Below are 16,745 nucleotides of genomic sequence, written 5' to 3' on the forward strand. Positions count from 1 at the left end.
TATACTCAAGTATATACAATATATGGCAAAGTGGAAGGGGCCTGAGTTACTGACTCATGTAGTAGACAAAAAGAAACTGCAGCATTCCTCTGTCTGTATTTCAGAACCCTGGATTTTGGTGCTGTTTCAATACAAAGTGAAAGAACACCAGAAAGTTTTGCTCTTCACTTGTCGGAGTCCATAATGTGGTCAGTAGTGACCACAATTGGAGAGATGGATCTCTATATCTGCAGGTAGTAATGTTGGGCAGGAGATTGAAAACTAAGGCAGGGGCGCTCTACCAAGCTGTATTGTGTCATGGCACATCTTGAAATATAACCACAAATTGTTGTCTTGGTATTGACTCGAACAATTTCCTTTTACAGGAACGGGTAGTAATGCATGCTATATGGAGGAAATGCGAAACATAGAGATGGTAGAAGGAGAGCAAGGGAGAATGTGCGTGAACATGGAATGGGGTGCCTTTGGGGACAATGGATGCCTTGACGACATCAGGACGATCTATGACAAAGCTGTCGACGAATACTCTTTAAACAGTGGCAAGCAAAGGTATTTACTGCTGCAGTGTGGTGAGAAATGTGATGGAAAGAACTTCCTAATTGTGAGAGCTGTTCAGCAGTGGAACTCTCTACCCTGAAGTGTGGTGGAGGCTCCTTCTTTGGAGACTTTTAAACAAAGTCTGGATGGCCATCTGTCGGAGGTGCTTTGAATGTGATTTTCCTGCTTCTTGGAGGGGGTTGGACTGGATGGTCCATGAGGTCTCTTCCAACTCTATGATTCTATGAAACACTTGGGATTTTGTGGATTTGAGGTGAAGACTCAGAACCAGAATATGGAAGGTTTTCCCATCACTGTTCTTGTGCCTTCTTTCCATCTTTCTTCTTACGATTTCCCAAACTTTCACCTGGAAAGGTGAGACAGAGCAGCTGAGAAAGCTTGTCTAAATCAGGGGCTGTTCCAGCAGAGTGATGCTAGGACAACTGAAGCTATACTGAATTGAAATCCTTCCCTCCCTAGGAATGCAAGAAATGAGTTAATACAACCCTCATTGAATGTTTTGCCAGCATCTGGGCTGTGTCTTTGTTCTGGAATGTCTTCTCTTTCACTTTTCCCACGGCTTTATTTACTCTTCTCTGGCAAATCTTAGGAATCAGAGAAGATCCGCTGATAGGTGTCAGCTGGCAGGAGAGTGCTTCTGCTGTCATTATGAGATTTTTGTCAATATGAGATTCTTGTTACAGTGGGGGGGAAAGTGTTTAGTCAGACACCAATTGTACAAGTTCTCCCACAAAAAGATGTGAGAGGCCTGTAATTGACATCATAGGTAGACCTCAACTTTGAGAGACAACGTGAGAAAACATATCCAGAAAAATCACATTGTCTGATTTTTAATGAATTTATTTGCAAATTATGGTGGAAAATAAGTATCTAGTCCATAACAAAAGTTCATCTCAAGACTTTGTTATATATCCTTTATTGGCAATGACAGAGGTCAAATGTTTTCTGTAAGTCCTCACAAGATTGGCACACACTGTTGCTGGTATGTTGGTCCATTCCTCCATGCAGATCTCCTCAAGAGCAGTGGTGTTTTGGGGCTGTCACTGGACAACATGGACTTTCAACTTCCTCCAAAGGCTTTCTATAGGGTTGAGATCTGGAGACTGGCTAGGCCACTCCAGGACCTTGTAATGCTTCTTACGGAGCTACTTCTTCATTGTCCTGCGGTGTGCTTAGGATCATTGTCACGCTATAAGACCCAGCCATATTTCAGCTTCAATGTCCTTGCTGATGGAAGGTTTGCACTCAAAATCTCACAATACATGGCCTTATTCATTATTTCATGTATGTGGATCAGTCGCCCTGGTCCCTTTGCAGAGAAACAGCCTCGAAGCATGATGTTGCCACCCCCATGTTTCATAGTATGGTGTTGTTTGGATGCAACTCAGCATTCTCTCTCCTCCAAACATGACGAGTTGTGTTTCTGCCAAACAGTTCTTCTTTGGTTTCATCTTCTTTGGTTTCAGTTGACTGTACTTGCTGGAATTTTTCGGGTAATAATTCAGAAAACTAACTTTTCAAGGGTTGGAAAACAGCCCACTCTCAGTTGGTCTCAAGGCCATGATTTTTTTGCTAAACAGCTGCTCCTGTGTATGATTATAGGTATGAGAAGATGATCAGTGGAATGTACTTGGGAGAAATTGTCCGGAACATTTTGATCGACTTCACAAAAAAGGGATTTCTCTTCAGAGGACAAATTTCAGAAGCACTGAAAACGAGGAGTATTTTCGAAACAAAATTTCTTTCACAGATTGAGAGGTAAGTGAGCTAAATAAGACTACAAAAGAAATGAGTATCAACATCCTGCTAATCGCACTTACTTTCAGCTTATTTGTCGTGTCGGGGCAACCAGTCAATTATATTACATTTCTAACAGAACAAAGCAAACAAACAGGTAAAATACAAAATTTGTGAGTTTGGTAGTTGATTAAATGTCTTTTGACCAGTATCTGGCCACTTGGAGTGCTTCTGGTGTTGTTGCATAAGGTCCTCCATTGTGCATGTGGCAGGGCTCAGGTTGCATTGAAGTAGGTGGTCTGTAGTTTGCTCTTCTCCGCACTCGTATGTCGTGGATTCCACTATGTAGCCCCATTTCTTGAGGTTTGCTCTGCATCTTGTGGTGCCAGAGCGCAATCTGTTCAGCGCCTTCCAAGTTGCCCAGTTTTCTGTGTGCCCAGGGGGAGTCTTGGTTGAGGTTCTGGGTTTGAGCCTGCCGCTTTTGGACTCTCGCTTGCTGAAGTGTTCCAGTGAGTGTCTCTGTAGATCTTAGAAAACTATTTCTAGATTTAAGTCGTTGACGTGCTGGCTGATACCCAAACAGGGGATGGGCTGGAGATGTCTCTGCCTTGGTCCTTTCACTATTGGCTGCTACTTCCTGGTGGATGTCAGGTGGTGCAATACCGGCTAAGCAGTGTAATTTCTCCAGTGGTGTAGGGCGCAGACACCCTGTGATAATGCGGCATGTCTCATTAAGAGCCACATCCACTGTTTTAGTGTGGTGAGATGTATTCCACACTGGGCATGCGTACTCAGAAGTAGAGTAGCATAGCCCAAGGGCAGATGTCTTCACTGTGTCTGGTTGTGATCCCCAGGTTGTGCCAGTCAGCTTTCGTATGATATTGTTTCTAGCACCCACTTTTTGCTTGATGTTCAGGCAGTGCTTCTTGTAGGTAAGAGCACGGTCCAGAGTGACTCCCAGGTATTTGGGTGTGCTGCAATGCTTCAGTGGGATTACTTTCAGCTATGTAATGGCTTTTCCAGTAATGCTCCATTGTGAGTTTCCAGAGTGTTTCAGTTGATCTTTCATGGTATCGTCCCTGTTTTTGGAGCTGCTTTGTGGTCACCTTGAAATTTACATTCCTTATGGCACTGTAATATTGCAGCCTGTCACTAGATGTCAATGTGGTGTCCTTTTGCTTCAACTTGCATGGAATCATTTGGTTACCCAGTCTTGCAATGAAAACAGGTGTTTGGGCTGCAGGACAAGGAATGGCCTTTAGAACACTTTGATCTTCATTTATTATCTTATATTCTCCTCCAAGTACTGTATTTTCTGACTTATAAGACTACGTTTTTATCCAGGAAAATCTTCTCAAAAGTCGGGGATCATCTTATATGCCGGGTATCGTCTTATAGGGCGGGTACTGAAATTTACAAGCCAGACTTGAGAATCTGTGGTTGCCGCATATGTTTTTTTGTTTTTTGTTTTTTTTGTCGTGTCAGGAGTGACTTGAGAAACTGCAAGTCGCTTCTGGTGTGAGAGAATTGGCCGTCTGCAAGGACGTTGCCCAGAGGACGCCCGGATGATTTTGATGTTTTTATCGTCCTTTGTGGGAGGCTTCTCTCATGTCCCCGCATGAGGAGCTGGAGCTGATAGAGGGAGCTCATCCGCCTCTCCCCGGATTCGAACCTATGACTCTATCAGCTCCAGCTCCTCATGCGGGGACATGAGAGAAGCCTCCCACAAAGGATGATAAAAAGGATCAAATCATCCGGGCGTCCCCTGGGCAACGTCCTTGCAGACGGCCAGTTCTCTCACAACAGGAGCAACTCCTAACACGACCAAAAAAAAAAAGCCATATTGTTTTGTTTACAGTTGTGTGTAAGCTGTCCCGGGTCCCCTGGGGGAGATGGTTGGCGGGGTATAAAACTAAAGTTGTTTTTGTTGTTGTTGTTGGACTATAATCCCCAGAATTCTCATTCAGCACTGGCCATGTTGACTGATGATTTGGGAAGGTACTACAAAAGGTAACTTTCCTAAAATTACCTTTCCTACAAAAGGTTTCGTTGTTCATTCGTTCAGTCATCTCCGACTCTTCATGATCTCATGGACCAGCCCATGCCAGAGCTCCCTGTCAGCCGTCACCACCCCCAGCTCCTTCAAGGTCAGTCCAGTCACTTCAAGGTAACTTTCCTAAAATCTGGCAAAACTTGTTTCCAACAAGTTTTGCTTTGCTTGGGGTCTGCAGCCAGCCTGCATGTTGCGTGCTATACTGCATTTGTTGAATCCGACAACAGTCCTGAAATGTGGCTTCAGCTACAGAAAGCAAATGCTTTTGAAAACTCGCTTGAAATCTGTTGTTCACCCCTCACCCTTCTTTTTCAACAGTGATCGGTTAGCATTGCTTCAGGTCCGTGCGATCCTCCAGCAGCTTGGTCTGAACAGCACTTGCGATGACAGTATCATTGTCAAGACGGTGTGCGGAGCTGTGTCCAAAAGGGCAGCTCAGCTGTGTGGAGCTGGGATGGCTGCTGTGGTAGACAAAATAAGGGAGAACAGAGGACTGGACCATCTGGATGTCACTGTAGGCGTGGATGGTACTCTGTATAAGCTTCACCCCCAGTAAGTTTGGGATGTGTTTGTGTTAATGGTTTGTCTCTGTTTTCTGTAAAGCCAGGAAGGGGAAATGTTTGACTGTCTAGATTTTTTGGACTGCAGCTTCTCCCATTTCATGACATTTTATGGAAAGCTCTTCAGTCATCCCTCTCCCCTGACACTTTATTCATTACTTTTGAGGATTGTGTTTAGGCCCCTCCACCTCTTGTAATCCTACCTTATATGTGGCTGCCATATTTATTATTTATTTACAGTATTTATATTCCGCCCTTCTCACCCCGCAGGGGACTCAGGGCAGATTACAATGTACATATACATGGCAAACATTCAATGCCATAGACACGAAACATATATAGACAGACACACAGAGGATATTTAACATTCCAGCTTTTCTTGAGGGTATTCTGGCCACCAGGGGAGCTGTCGCTTCACCGTCCATTTGTGACACTGATGAAGTACTTCCTCATTCTTTGCATGCTTGCTGGAGATTTTTATGGCGTCGGAAATTAGCGTAGGTGGTACCTAAGTTTCCTACTTGACAGATGCAACTGTCTTTTGGGCTGAAAAGGTCAACAGCAAGCTACACAACTTGGTCAGAAGCTCACTCCGACTTGGGCTGGCTTCGAACTCATGACCTTTTGGTCAGTAGTGATCTTAATGCAGCTGACTCCCAGCCAGCTGGCCGCTGTCCCAGTGCTATGTGATTGTTATATACCCAAAATGACACAATATGGATATATTTCATTATTTCACTATTATGGCTTCTATCCCATATCTTCTAAGGAGTTCAGGGTAGTGTATGTGATTTTCCAAAGCTTTACTATTAGAATATTTATTTATTTATTTACAGTATTTGTATTCCGCCCTTCTCACCTCGCAGGGAACTCAGGGCAGATTACAATGTACATATACATGGCAAACGTTCAATGCCATAGACACACAACATATATAGACAGACACACAGAGGCTATTTAACATTCCAGCTTTTTCATGAGGGTATTCTGGCCACCAGGGGAGCTGTCGCTTCACCATCCATTTGTGACACTGATGAAGTACTTCCTCATTCTTTGCATGCTTGCTGGAGATTTTTATGGCGTCGTAAATTAGCCTTCCCGCATAAGCGGTACCTAAGTTTCCGAACTGTCTTTCGGGCTGCAAAGGTCGACAGCAAGCTACACAAACTGGTCGGAAGCTCACTCAGTAGTGCCCTTAATGCAGCTGGCTCCCAGCGAGCTGCGCCACAGTCCCGGTGTCATTATGCTTCAGTGTGAGCTGTGTAGCTTTTGGTCAATTCCTTCCATTTCGGGAGTACAGTAGATCTGCTCTGGTTTTTGATCCAATTTTTAAAGAAGGTACCCAAGATTATGAGGAAGTCTCATTCCCACTGATAAAAATGTCAAGAACATCACCATATTAAGGGAAAGGCCATAGCTTAGTGGTAAAGCACATTCTTTGCATGTTATAAGTCCATAACTGAAAACCTGGCACCCACAAATGAGCTGAGGGAAATTTTTTGGAGAGATGAGGCTAGAAACTGCAACCCAATAATGCTTAGAGGGCCACACATGCCACACATGTCTGTTTTTATATTGTTTATATGGTTTTATACTGTTTATACTGTTTTATATTGTTATTATTACATTGCTGTTAATTGTATATTTATGTTTTGATGTGGGCGCCGTGGGGTGCCACTTTGTTAGCCGTCTGCGGCGGTTGAGAAAGGACGGGATATAAAAGCCCTAAATCAATCAATCAATCAATCAATCTATATAAATAAAAATGTAATGTTCGTTTGTGGGAGTAACAGAACTCAAAAACCACTGGACAAATGGACACCAAATTTGAACACAATACACCTAACAACCCAATGTATGTCCTTCACTAGAAAAATTGATTTTGTCATTTGGGAGTTGTAGTTACTGGGATGTATAGTTCACTTACAATCAAAGAACATTCTTAACCCCACCAATGGTGGAATTGAACCAAACTTGGCACACAGTTCTCCCATGATCAACAGAAAATACTGGAAGGGTTTGGTGGGCAGTGTTCTTTGGTTTTGGAGTTGTAGTTCACCTACATCCAGAGATCACTGTGGACTCAAACAATGATGGATCTGGACCAAACTCTACAAGAATACTCAATATGCCCAAATGTGAACATTGGTGGAGTTTGGGGAAAATAGAATCTTGACATTTGGGAGTTGTAGTTGCTGGGATTTATAGTTCACCTACAATCACAGAGCATTCTGAACCTCACCAATGATAGAATTGGGCCAAACCTCCCACACAGAACCCCCATATACATAGCTGGATTCGTCCATTTACATCATGAATGGGCAATAATATATCTGATTGGCATTCGTATGTAATTCCCACCAGCCCAAGGCTGCAGAACCCTTGGTGAAGAAACATGGAGACCTCCCATCATACATCCTTGATTTACACATCCTTTGGGGTAACCCTTTCTCACCCATTGCCTATGCCTGCTGCACTATTAGACAAAATGAACCCTTTCCTGCAATACTAGAAAATGGAAAGCCTTTGTTTTGTTTTTGTTTTGTTTTTGTTTTTGTTTTTTTGCCTTGCTGTTTGGGGACAATAGGGGGTTGTTGTCCGAAATAATAACTTCTCAAGTTCTGAGTGATGATGCCCTCTATGGACTGGCAGAAAAATTAAACCTTTTCCCCCTTCTTTTTTTAATAGTTTCTCAAAGGTCATGCACCAAACAGTAAAGGATCTGGCTCCCAAATGCAATGTGACATTCCTTCTTTCGGAAGACGGCAGTGGCAAAGGGGCTGCTCTCATCACGGCCGTGGGATGCAGACTCCGAGAAGCTGAGCATAACTGAATTTTGCAGCATCGGCGTCTTCTGCCTTCTGAGCACTTTCTTGTAAAGCAGCAGTCCTGCAGTCTGAACTGGTGGGAGAAGCCCAGAATTCAGCTGCTTTTATGGAAGAGTTGGGAGTTAAACAAAAATAAATAAAAATAGGATACTGAATAGAGTGTGCTGTTGCTGATAACATCCCCCACCGTCGAGTCCCTGTCTGCATGTGTCTTTTTCTTCCCTATTTGGTACATTCCCCTTGTGTAGATCATTAAAAAAAGTTCTGTGGTTTAAACAGAAGTCCAAAATGAGCTTATTTTTTCAGGATTAGAATTTCAGATCACAAAGACGAGCAGGCGGTGTCAAGCGTATTCTTTCCAGCTGCTACCATATCCATGTTAAATAAACACACCACCATCAATGCTGAGTATGAGATAAATGCTTTTGCAGTTGAGAATAGCAGTTTGCTTCTGAGTTTTTAGACTCACACTGATCCAGTTTCTCCCCCACCACCAACTCTCACTGCCATGAAGCAGAACAGTGTCTTTGTGTACTTCTCTATAGTCAGGTTTCTTTGAATAACCTGAATGGTCACTTCTGTGCATGTTCAGTCACGGGAAAAAGAAAACAAGTGACTATGTGTCCTGTACTATTGGCATTTCACATTGCTTTGGTAAACAAGACCATTTTCCAAATAAAAATACTATTATTTCGTAGTCTTTTAAAAAAAGTTTTATGCATAAAATTAAATGAATGCTTGAGCAAGAGTAATCCATTTCTCTAGTCATGAGAAATCAGAAGATTGATATGTTCCTTGCTTGGTTTTGGTATGTACCAATTCCAGAAAACAATGGTTGCCTTTAAAGTTAAAGGGATTTCTGATGTTCCTTCTTCATCTTCTGTACCTCCTTGAGAACCGATTCCTGAATAAAATTCTAAGATCTTGGACAGTCTTTGAAGTACAGGGTGCGGCAGCATAACTTCCTTTTTTAAAATGTGCGCCATTCAGTCGGTTGAAGACGTCGCAGAGCGCTAGTGGTCTTGTTAGAGAGGCGGGAGTATCAAGTTTTGTCCTGACACAGTTCAGTCGCCATCATGCATTGGAACAGTGAGGAGCGTGCTTTTGCCTTTGAGGCCTACTTTTCAAGCGGATGTTCTGTGATCGCAACCCAGCATGCCTTTTGGAATCGCTTTAATTTAGCCCCATTGCCCCCTGTCCCGGACCGGAGATCAATTGTGACGTGGGTCACTACATTCAGACAGTGGTCTCGTTCGAGAGTAGTCTCATTTGAGACGCGGGAGTATAAAGTTTTGTCCTGACACAGTTCAGTCGCCATCATGCGTTGGAACAGTGAGGAGCGTGCTTTTGCCGTTGAGGCCTACTTTTTGAGCGGATGTTCTGTGATCACAAGCCAGCGCGCCTTTCGGAATCGCTTTAATTTAGCCCCATTGGCCCATGTCCTGGACGAGAAATCAATTGTGACATGAGTCACTACATTCAGACAGTGGTCTCGTTCGAGAGTAGTCTCATTTGAGACGCGGGAGTATAAAGTTTTGTCCTGACACAGTTCAGTCGCCATCATGCGTTGGAACAGTGAGGAGCGTGCTTTTGCCGTTGAGGCCTACTTTTCGAGCGGATGTTCTGTGATTGCAACCCAGCGCGCCTTTCGGAATCGCTTTAATTTAGCCCCATTGCCCCCTGTCCCGGACCGGAGATCAATTGTGACATGAGTCACTACATTTAAACAGTGGTCTCGTTCGAGAGTGGTCTCGTTCGAGAGGCAGGAGTATAAAGTTTTGTCCTGACACAGTTCAGTCGCCATCATGCGTTGGAACAGTGAGGAGCGTGCTTTTGCCGTTGAGGCCTACTTTTCGAGTGGATATTCTGTGATCGCAACCCAGCGCGCCTTTCGGAATCGCTTTAATTTAGCCCCATTGGCCCCTGTCCCGGACCAGAAATCAATTGTGACGTGGGTCACTACATTCAGACAAGTGTGACAAGATGAAGAACTGGAGTCCCTCAGTCCATTAGATCACCTGAGAACATTGAAGAGGTGAGAGCTTCAATGTTGTGATCACCACGGCGTTCTGCATGCAAACATGCGTCTGCCCTTGGACTTTCCGATCATTCTGTGAGGAGAATTCTTCATGATGATCTTCATTTCCATCCTTACAAGATGGCGATTGTGCAGGAACTTTCTGAACATGACTTCAATTCTCAGAGGAATGCGCGTGAGGTTCTTCTCCAAGTCATTCCTGAAGATACTATTGTTTTTTTAGTGATGAAGCCTATTTTCATTTGTGTGGATCCGTCAACAAACAAAACATACGCTACTGGGCTGACAACAATCCTCGAGAATTGCATCAAAGGCCTTTGCATTCACCTAAAATCACAGTGTGGTGTGCAATTTCCTCAGCTGGAATTATTGGTCCCTGGTTCTTTGAGGAAAATGAAGTCACAGTGACAGTGAATTCGGACCGGTATGTAAACATGTTACAGGATTTTTTTCCCCCACGGCTAGATGGGTTGGACTTAGGGGACATCTGGTTCCAACAAGACGGTGCAACTGCACACACTTCAAGAGCATCGATGGCTGTTTTGAGGGAACACTTCCCAGAGCGCCTCATCTCAATTAGAGGGGATTTGGAGTGGCTGGACTGCTCTCCAGATTGGGCCCCTTGTGATTTTTTTCTATGGGGTTTTTTGAAATCCCGTGTTTATGTGAACCGTCCAAGGACCCTACAAGATTTGAAGACCAACATCCAGGAAGAAATTGCCAACATAACGCCTGCTATGCTGGCAAGAGTCATGACAGAGGCCAGAAATCGGTTTACTCAGCGTATGGAGAATGGGGGACGTCACCTACCTAATTTGATCTTCAAAACTACGTAAAACAAAACTTTAGGTATGCGCCTACATTATATATATAAAAAATTCTGATTCAAACAATGGGTTTTGTTAAGTTTTGAAAAAAGGAAGTTATGCTGCTTCACCCTGTAGTTGCACGAGTGGAGATCTCATTAGATGTGATGGCAGTTTACTACAGATAGGCTATTGGATTCCTCTTGGTTTCATATGTGGAAAAATTACATCAGTGCAGGGCCAATGGCAGGACCCAGGAAGTTGTGAATTCTCCAGCTCCCTGGTACCTCTGCTCTGCCTTCTTGCCAGCTTAGACTATTGGATATAGTAGAATAATAATAATAATAATAATAATAATAATAATAATAATTTTATTTATATTCCGCTCTATCTCTCCAAAGGGACTCAGGGCTGATTCCAAACATAAAAAGCAAACATTCAATGCCCGAATACAACAACAATACATCCATACTAACAAAATTTATACAACTCAACATATAACTACGAATTATAACTTAAACTAAAATTAAAAGGCACAGCCTGTTATAACAGACATAAGACAAAACATCAAATAATTTCCAATTTCTTTGGAGCAAATAGATATAGGTTTATGGTAGCAGTGACTGGGAAGCCTTCTGCCATTTTGATTTTACCATAGGGTCCAAAATAACATCTCTGGACCAGGAGTGGGAAACCTGTTGTTGGACTTCAACAGATGTTGGGTTGACTAGAGACAGGGGCGGCTCAACCATTACGCAAAGTAAGCATTTGCGGTATAGTTGATTTTGCCCAGGGGCGCTCTTGAGGCGCTCTTGGAGGAAAATAGACCTTGACATATGCAAGTTGTAGTTACTGGGATGTATAGTTCACCTACAATCAAAGAGCATTCTGAACTCCACCAATGATGGAATTGAACCAAATATGGCACACAGAACTCCCACGATGAACAGAAAATATATATCAGTGATTGGGGGGGGGGGGGCAAAATACTGTTTGCTTACTGTTGAAATTTTTTTTTGGGGGGGGGGGCAAAATACTGTTTGCTTACTGTTGAAAATTACCTAGGGCCGCCTCTGACTAGAGATGAAGTTCAACAACATCAGGGGCACATTTTCACCTATTCTCTAGCAGAATTCACTCCGTTGCTGAATAAAAGTCTTTGCCTTAGTATGAGTCTACAGCCAAATCATCTTGTGTATGAAAATGTAATCCACTCAAACCTTCCATTAACGTTGGTACTGATTGTATTAAAATCACCGTGATTTTAGTGAAGTTGGATACACCTATGATATTTTGGAAATTTATGTTTCTTGGCAAGTTGTAAAAATGAATTTAACTCAGAATACAGAAATAGTTTCATTTAACATGGATATCTATCTAGTCTTTGCTTCCATCTATCATAGGTTTGGTTGAGTCTGGGCAGGGTGTTTGGAATACCATTGCTAGCGTGTTGCACCAAAGAAGTCTGTGTAAAATGCAGAAAATTTCATTTTTTTGTCTGAAAATTGCATAAATGTCAAATAAGTTAGTGTTTTGAGCAGAACCAACGGTCTGCAATTAGTCTTAGAAACAATAGCCCACAGTCACGGTCCTTCTCTTCTTCAACATGACTTGACAAGATCTCACCCAGTATTGACGTAGGATTGCAACCTATTTTTTCTCTCTCAACCCTAAGATTTGGATTCTCCTCGCTTCTAAGAAACATTTTCAATACGCATTATGGTGCACTGTGAACAAATGTGTGGTAATATGAGTCACAAACAATAACCTGAGCTTTAAATGTGTGTGCGTGTGCGTATGTGTGCGTGTGCATACATGTGAAGAGTTGCATGGTTACCTGGTTTTGCAATGCTAGAGCCTTTTTACCTTGCCCACTGGTAGCAATGATTCTGGTGCAAAGTGGAATTTTTGTGACACTATTAAACCGTTTTTCAATGTGTGTCTCTTGGTGTCTGGTGATTCTTTCTGGCAAAGGGACGACTAATGCCCAGGATGGGAAACAGTGCCAATGTCTTAGTAAAGTAATGAAATCCAACTATGAAATTTCCATTATTCCTTTTTGGAAAAGCCTTGTAGACACTTGTATACCAGTTCAAGGATCTTTCTTGAGGAGTGTCAGTCCCCATCTACTTCCATACACTTACTTAAGCGATCCCTCATTGTCCGAGTAGGATAATATTCCAGGGTGGGTCCATAGGTGACTATGGAGCCCTATTCTTGATCTGCATTGTCTCCTGCAGTCGGGCATGTAGTCGGGGGGGGGGGGGGGGGCTTGAGGGGCTTCAGCCCCCCCCCCCCCTGAAATTCTCATGGTAGTTTGCGAAAAGGCCTTACTGGTGCATTATTTAAACTGTTCTGTTTATTCATATCATGATCTGATATGAATAAACATAACAGTTTATATAATGCACAGTAAGGCCTTTCGCGATCATATCATGATCTGGAGCCCCCAGTGGCGCAGTGGGTTAAAGCACTGTGCTGGTAGGACTGAAGACCGACAGGTTGCAGGTTCGAATCCCGGGAGAGGCGGATGAGCTCCCTCTATCGGCTCCAGCTCCTTATGCAGTGACAAGAGAGAAGCCTCCCACAAGGATGACAAAACATCAGAAATCATCCGGGCGTCCCCTGGGCAACGTCCTTGCAGACGGCCAATTCTCTCACAACAGGAGCGGTTGCTCCTGACACGACAAAAATATATATATCGTGATCTGATCACCATACTCAATATATCCCATATGCATTGGGGTATTGTGGTAACGATACAAAAGGTTTGCTAGGGTAGACCCTCTTTCACTCAGACTCAGCCCCCCCCCCCCCCCAATCGAAATCCTGGCTACGGGCCTGCCCGCAGTGAGGGCATTGGTTTCCATGTGGAAGGTGGTCCTGGTCGGGGTTGGCTTGACACGCCTTCCTCTTGGCATGTTTCTCTCTTTTGCCCTCCATTCAAATTCTGTAGCACTGCTGGTCACAGCTGACCTCCAGCTGGAGCGCTCACAGGCAGGGCTTCCCAGTTCTCAGTGTCTAAAGGTTGGCTTTGAGCCCATCTTTAAATCTCTTTTCCTGCCCGCAAGCATTCCGTTTTCCATTCTTGAGTTCATAGTAGAGCAACTGTTTTGGAAGATGGTGGTCAGGCATCCGGACAACGTGGCCAGTCCAGCGGAGTTGATGGCGGAGGACCATTGCTTCAGTGTTGGTGGTCTTTGCTTCTTCCAGCATTCTGACATTTGTCCGCTTGTCTTCCCAAGAGATTTGCAGGATTTTCCAGAGGCAGCGCTGATGGAATCATTCCAGAAGTTTCAAGTGATGTCTGTAGACAGTCCACGTTTTGCAGGCATATAGTAGGGTTGGGAGGACAATAGCTTTATAAACAAGCACCTTGGGAGACAGAATGGAGCCTTGCGGGACCCCACAGGTCAAAAGCCAGGGGTCCGAGCAGGCGTCTCCCAGCTTCACTATCTGGGATCGACCCTCCAGGAAGGACCGGAGCCATGACAAAGCCGTACCTCCAAGGCCCATCCCGGACAGTCGTCCCAGAAGGATACCATGATCGATGGTATCGAAAGCCGTTGAGATGTCCAAGAGAACCAACAGGGTCACACTCCCCCTGTCCAGCTCCCTTCGGAGATCATCCACCAAGGCGACCAAAGCCGTCTCAGTGCCATGGCCAGGCCTGAAGCCAGACCGTGACTGATCCAGATAGTTGATGTCATCCAGGAAGCCCTGGAGCTGAGCAGTGACCACCCGCTCCGACACCTTGCCCAGGAAAGGGAGGTTTGAGATTGGTCTATAGTTATTCAAGACCGTGGAATCAAGGGAAGTCTTTTTCAGAAGTGGTCTGACCACAGCCTGTTTTAAGCCCTAGGCAGGAAGCAGCTAGGTTTTCAAGCTGCAAGGCTATTCAATGTTAATCAAGGTAGCTAATTGCAACATTTGTACTTGCCTCAAACAGACAAGAGTTCTTTCTCCCACCCTGGACATTACACAGATATATCAATCTCACTTGCCTAGTTTACAACAAACCTTACAATCTCTGAGGATGGGCGAAACGTCAGGAGAGAATGCTTCTGGAACATGGCTATACAGTCCAGAAAACTCACATCAACCCAATGTTTATATAACTTACATTTACTTTTTTAAGTGGAAAGAGGAGGGCATTAAACATTTCCTAGTTCACGTAACCATTTAATGCTCTTCATTCAGTTGGAAGAAAGTATTCACATGAAGGTTATTTCCAGAAGTTGATAAAAGAACATTCTTTTCTATCTCTTCTTTAAAACTACTTTTTTGGGGCAAGAAATACCTCTATATAATCTTTATTGCGTATTTTCGTAATACATAATAGTTAAAAAAAAGAAGTGTAAGAGAGAAAAGGAAAAGGAAAAAGAACGGAAAAAAAAGAGAAAAAAAGAAGAGGGGGCAGAAAAAAGGGAAGAAAAGGGTGAATTAAAAACAATAAGAAACAAAGATAAATATCAACAGTTGAGTTATTTTGTGTTACAAAACAATATTGAACAAGTCTCTATATAAAGTCAAACATTTCTTTATTAAGTGAGATATACTTTGTCACCTCATAAACTACAATAAATATTTAAAGTCTATTACAGTACACTGTCTTATTGCAATGTCTACTGAAGTATAACAAGGATCTGTTATGTCAACTATTTTATTTTTTTCAAAAAATTTATATACGGAACATTTTTTTAAATGGTACGGTTCCTCTCTTTCCTTTACTGGACTGATGTTTTTCTGTTCTGTCACGCGCTGGGCCTGTAAAGAATTTCCTTTAGAACAGGACATGCAACCTTTGCCCAGCGGGAAGCCAGGGGGCCCAAGCAGAAGTTCTCAGTGGTTTTCCACCACAAATGATCTTTAGATGGCTTGTGAAGTATAACAAAGTCCTTTATTAATGAACAATCAAACAGAGACTTCTCTTGTCTTCAATAAAGCTAAGCAAATGATTCCATGCTTTTATGGAACTGGTAGCTTCCTAATCTTGCCCACGAAGGACAGGCAACTGTCTTCAATAACTTCTTCTTTACTTTAAAGGAAAGTCCCCTTTTTAACTTCTCCCAGGCTGACTGTAATCTAACCCTTACTGATGTGGGCTCCGCTATCGGGTCGAACTGCGTCTCGAAGCACCGAGTGGACCTACCAGTAAAGGCTTAGATGTTCTCCAGCTGGAGTTCTATGGTCTTTAGGACTGTTTCCTGGAAATCTTTGGAGACTCTTAAGACTGTTTCCCCCCGGAAAGTCTTAAGGGTTGAAGCTTTTGTACAGGGGAAGCTTGCACACGTCCTGTACATTAGTTTTCCTTGCTGAGACTAACTAAAAATGGCTCCCTTCCCTTCCCAATTGCCCTGAGCAAGGGGCGGGACAAAAACTTAACGATGATGGACAGGTGACTTGCCCTATGACTGCAACCAAAGGAGGCCACCTATCTGCAGAGTCCCTGAAACCTAGGACTGCAAACAAACATTTAATACAAAGCAAATAAAGTTGGAGTTCCTGGTACAGCCGTATCAGCACATTTTCCTTTCATGTTAATGTTTTTATATTCTACCTTTCTTCCGGCCTGGGATTTATACCCAGCCGTTCCTCTGACAAAGAGCTCACAAAATCTAACATCAAAGTTTAGTTTAAAACTTATGGTACAAAGGTACAAAAATTAAATGACAATTGTATAAAAACACACATTAAAAGAGTTTTAAAGCATAACTGAAATAACAAATGCATAAGATAAAAACACAGCACACCACTTTCAAATGCCTTGCATTAAAGCTCAAAGCTCTGCCCAAGTGGAAAGGTCTTGTCTGATGGTGAAAAGACAGCAGGAGGGGGATAGCTGGATGTCCCGTTGCACATATGAGAAAGAGCTTGAGGAAATTACTTTTAGGGGGTACAACTGCCAGGTGTCCTCAGGAAACATGGGCATCCACGCTGCCATTCAAAGTGTCAGCTTTCCGAGCTCTGGTTCAGCGCTCCTGTCACATAATGAGAAATAAAAGTACTTATTAGTCTTGTAGCAACTGATAGCATTCATAGTGAGCATTCAGAAGAAGATCTACAAGCTGCTCTAAACACCTTTGCAGAAGCATACGAGAAGCTCGGCCTGTCATTGAACATCGAAAAAACCAAGGTGCTGTTCCAGCAAACACCAGCCAACCC

At 43.3% G+C, this 16,745-nt stretch overlaps 2 protein-coding genes across 3 annotated transcripts in view; one reads left to right on the forward strand and one right to left on the reverse strand.

Annotated features, from left to right (window-relative positions):
• Positions 1–10,674, forward strand: part of HK1 (hexokinase 1) — a 92,638-nt gene extending 81,964 nt beyond the window's left edge. The window contains exons 15-18 of the mRNA XM_060768874.2: positions 366–549; positions 2,161–2,316; positions 4,667–4,900; positions 7,597–10,674. Coding sequence (XP_060624857.1) covers positions 366–549; positions 2,161–2,316; positions 4,667–4,900; positions 7,597–7,741 — 719 coding nt within the window. The 3' untranslated portion in view covers positions 7,742–10,674. The remainder of the gene's footprint in view (positions 1–365; positions 550–2,160; positions 2,317–4,666; positions 4,901–7,596) is intronic.
• Positions 10,675–15,611: 4,937 nt separating this feature from the next.
• The window catches only part of TACR2 (tachykinin receptor 2), a 37,421-nt gene continuing 36,287 nt past the window's right edge, over positions 15,612–16,745 (reverse strand). For both annotated transcript variants that reach the window (XM_060768872.2, XM_060768873.2), the window contains exon 6: positions 15,612–16,561. In XM_060768872.2, the coding sequence (XP_060624855.2) occupies positions 16,533–16,561 (29 nt within the window). In that variant the 3' untranslated portion in view covers positions 15,612–16,532. The remainder of the gene's footprint in view (positions 16,562–16,745) is intronic.

The sequence above is a fragment of the Anolis sagrei genome, chromosome 3 (assembly GCF_037176765.1).
Source record: "Anolis sagrei isolate rAnoSag1 chromosome 3, rAnoSag1.mat, whole genome shotgun sequence".
Taxonomy (NCBI): Eukaryota; Metazoa; Chordata; class Lepidosauria; order Squamata; family Dactyloidae; genus Anolis; species Anolis sagrei.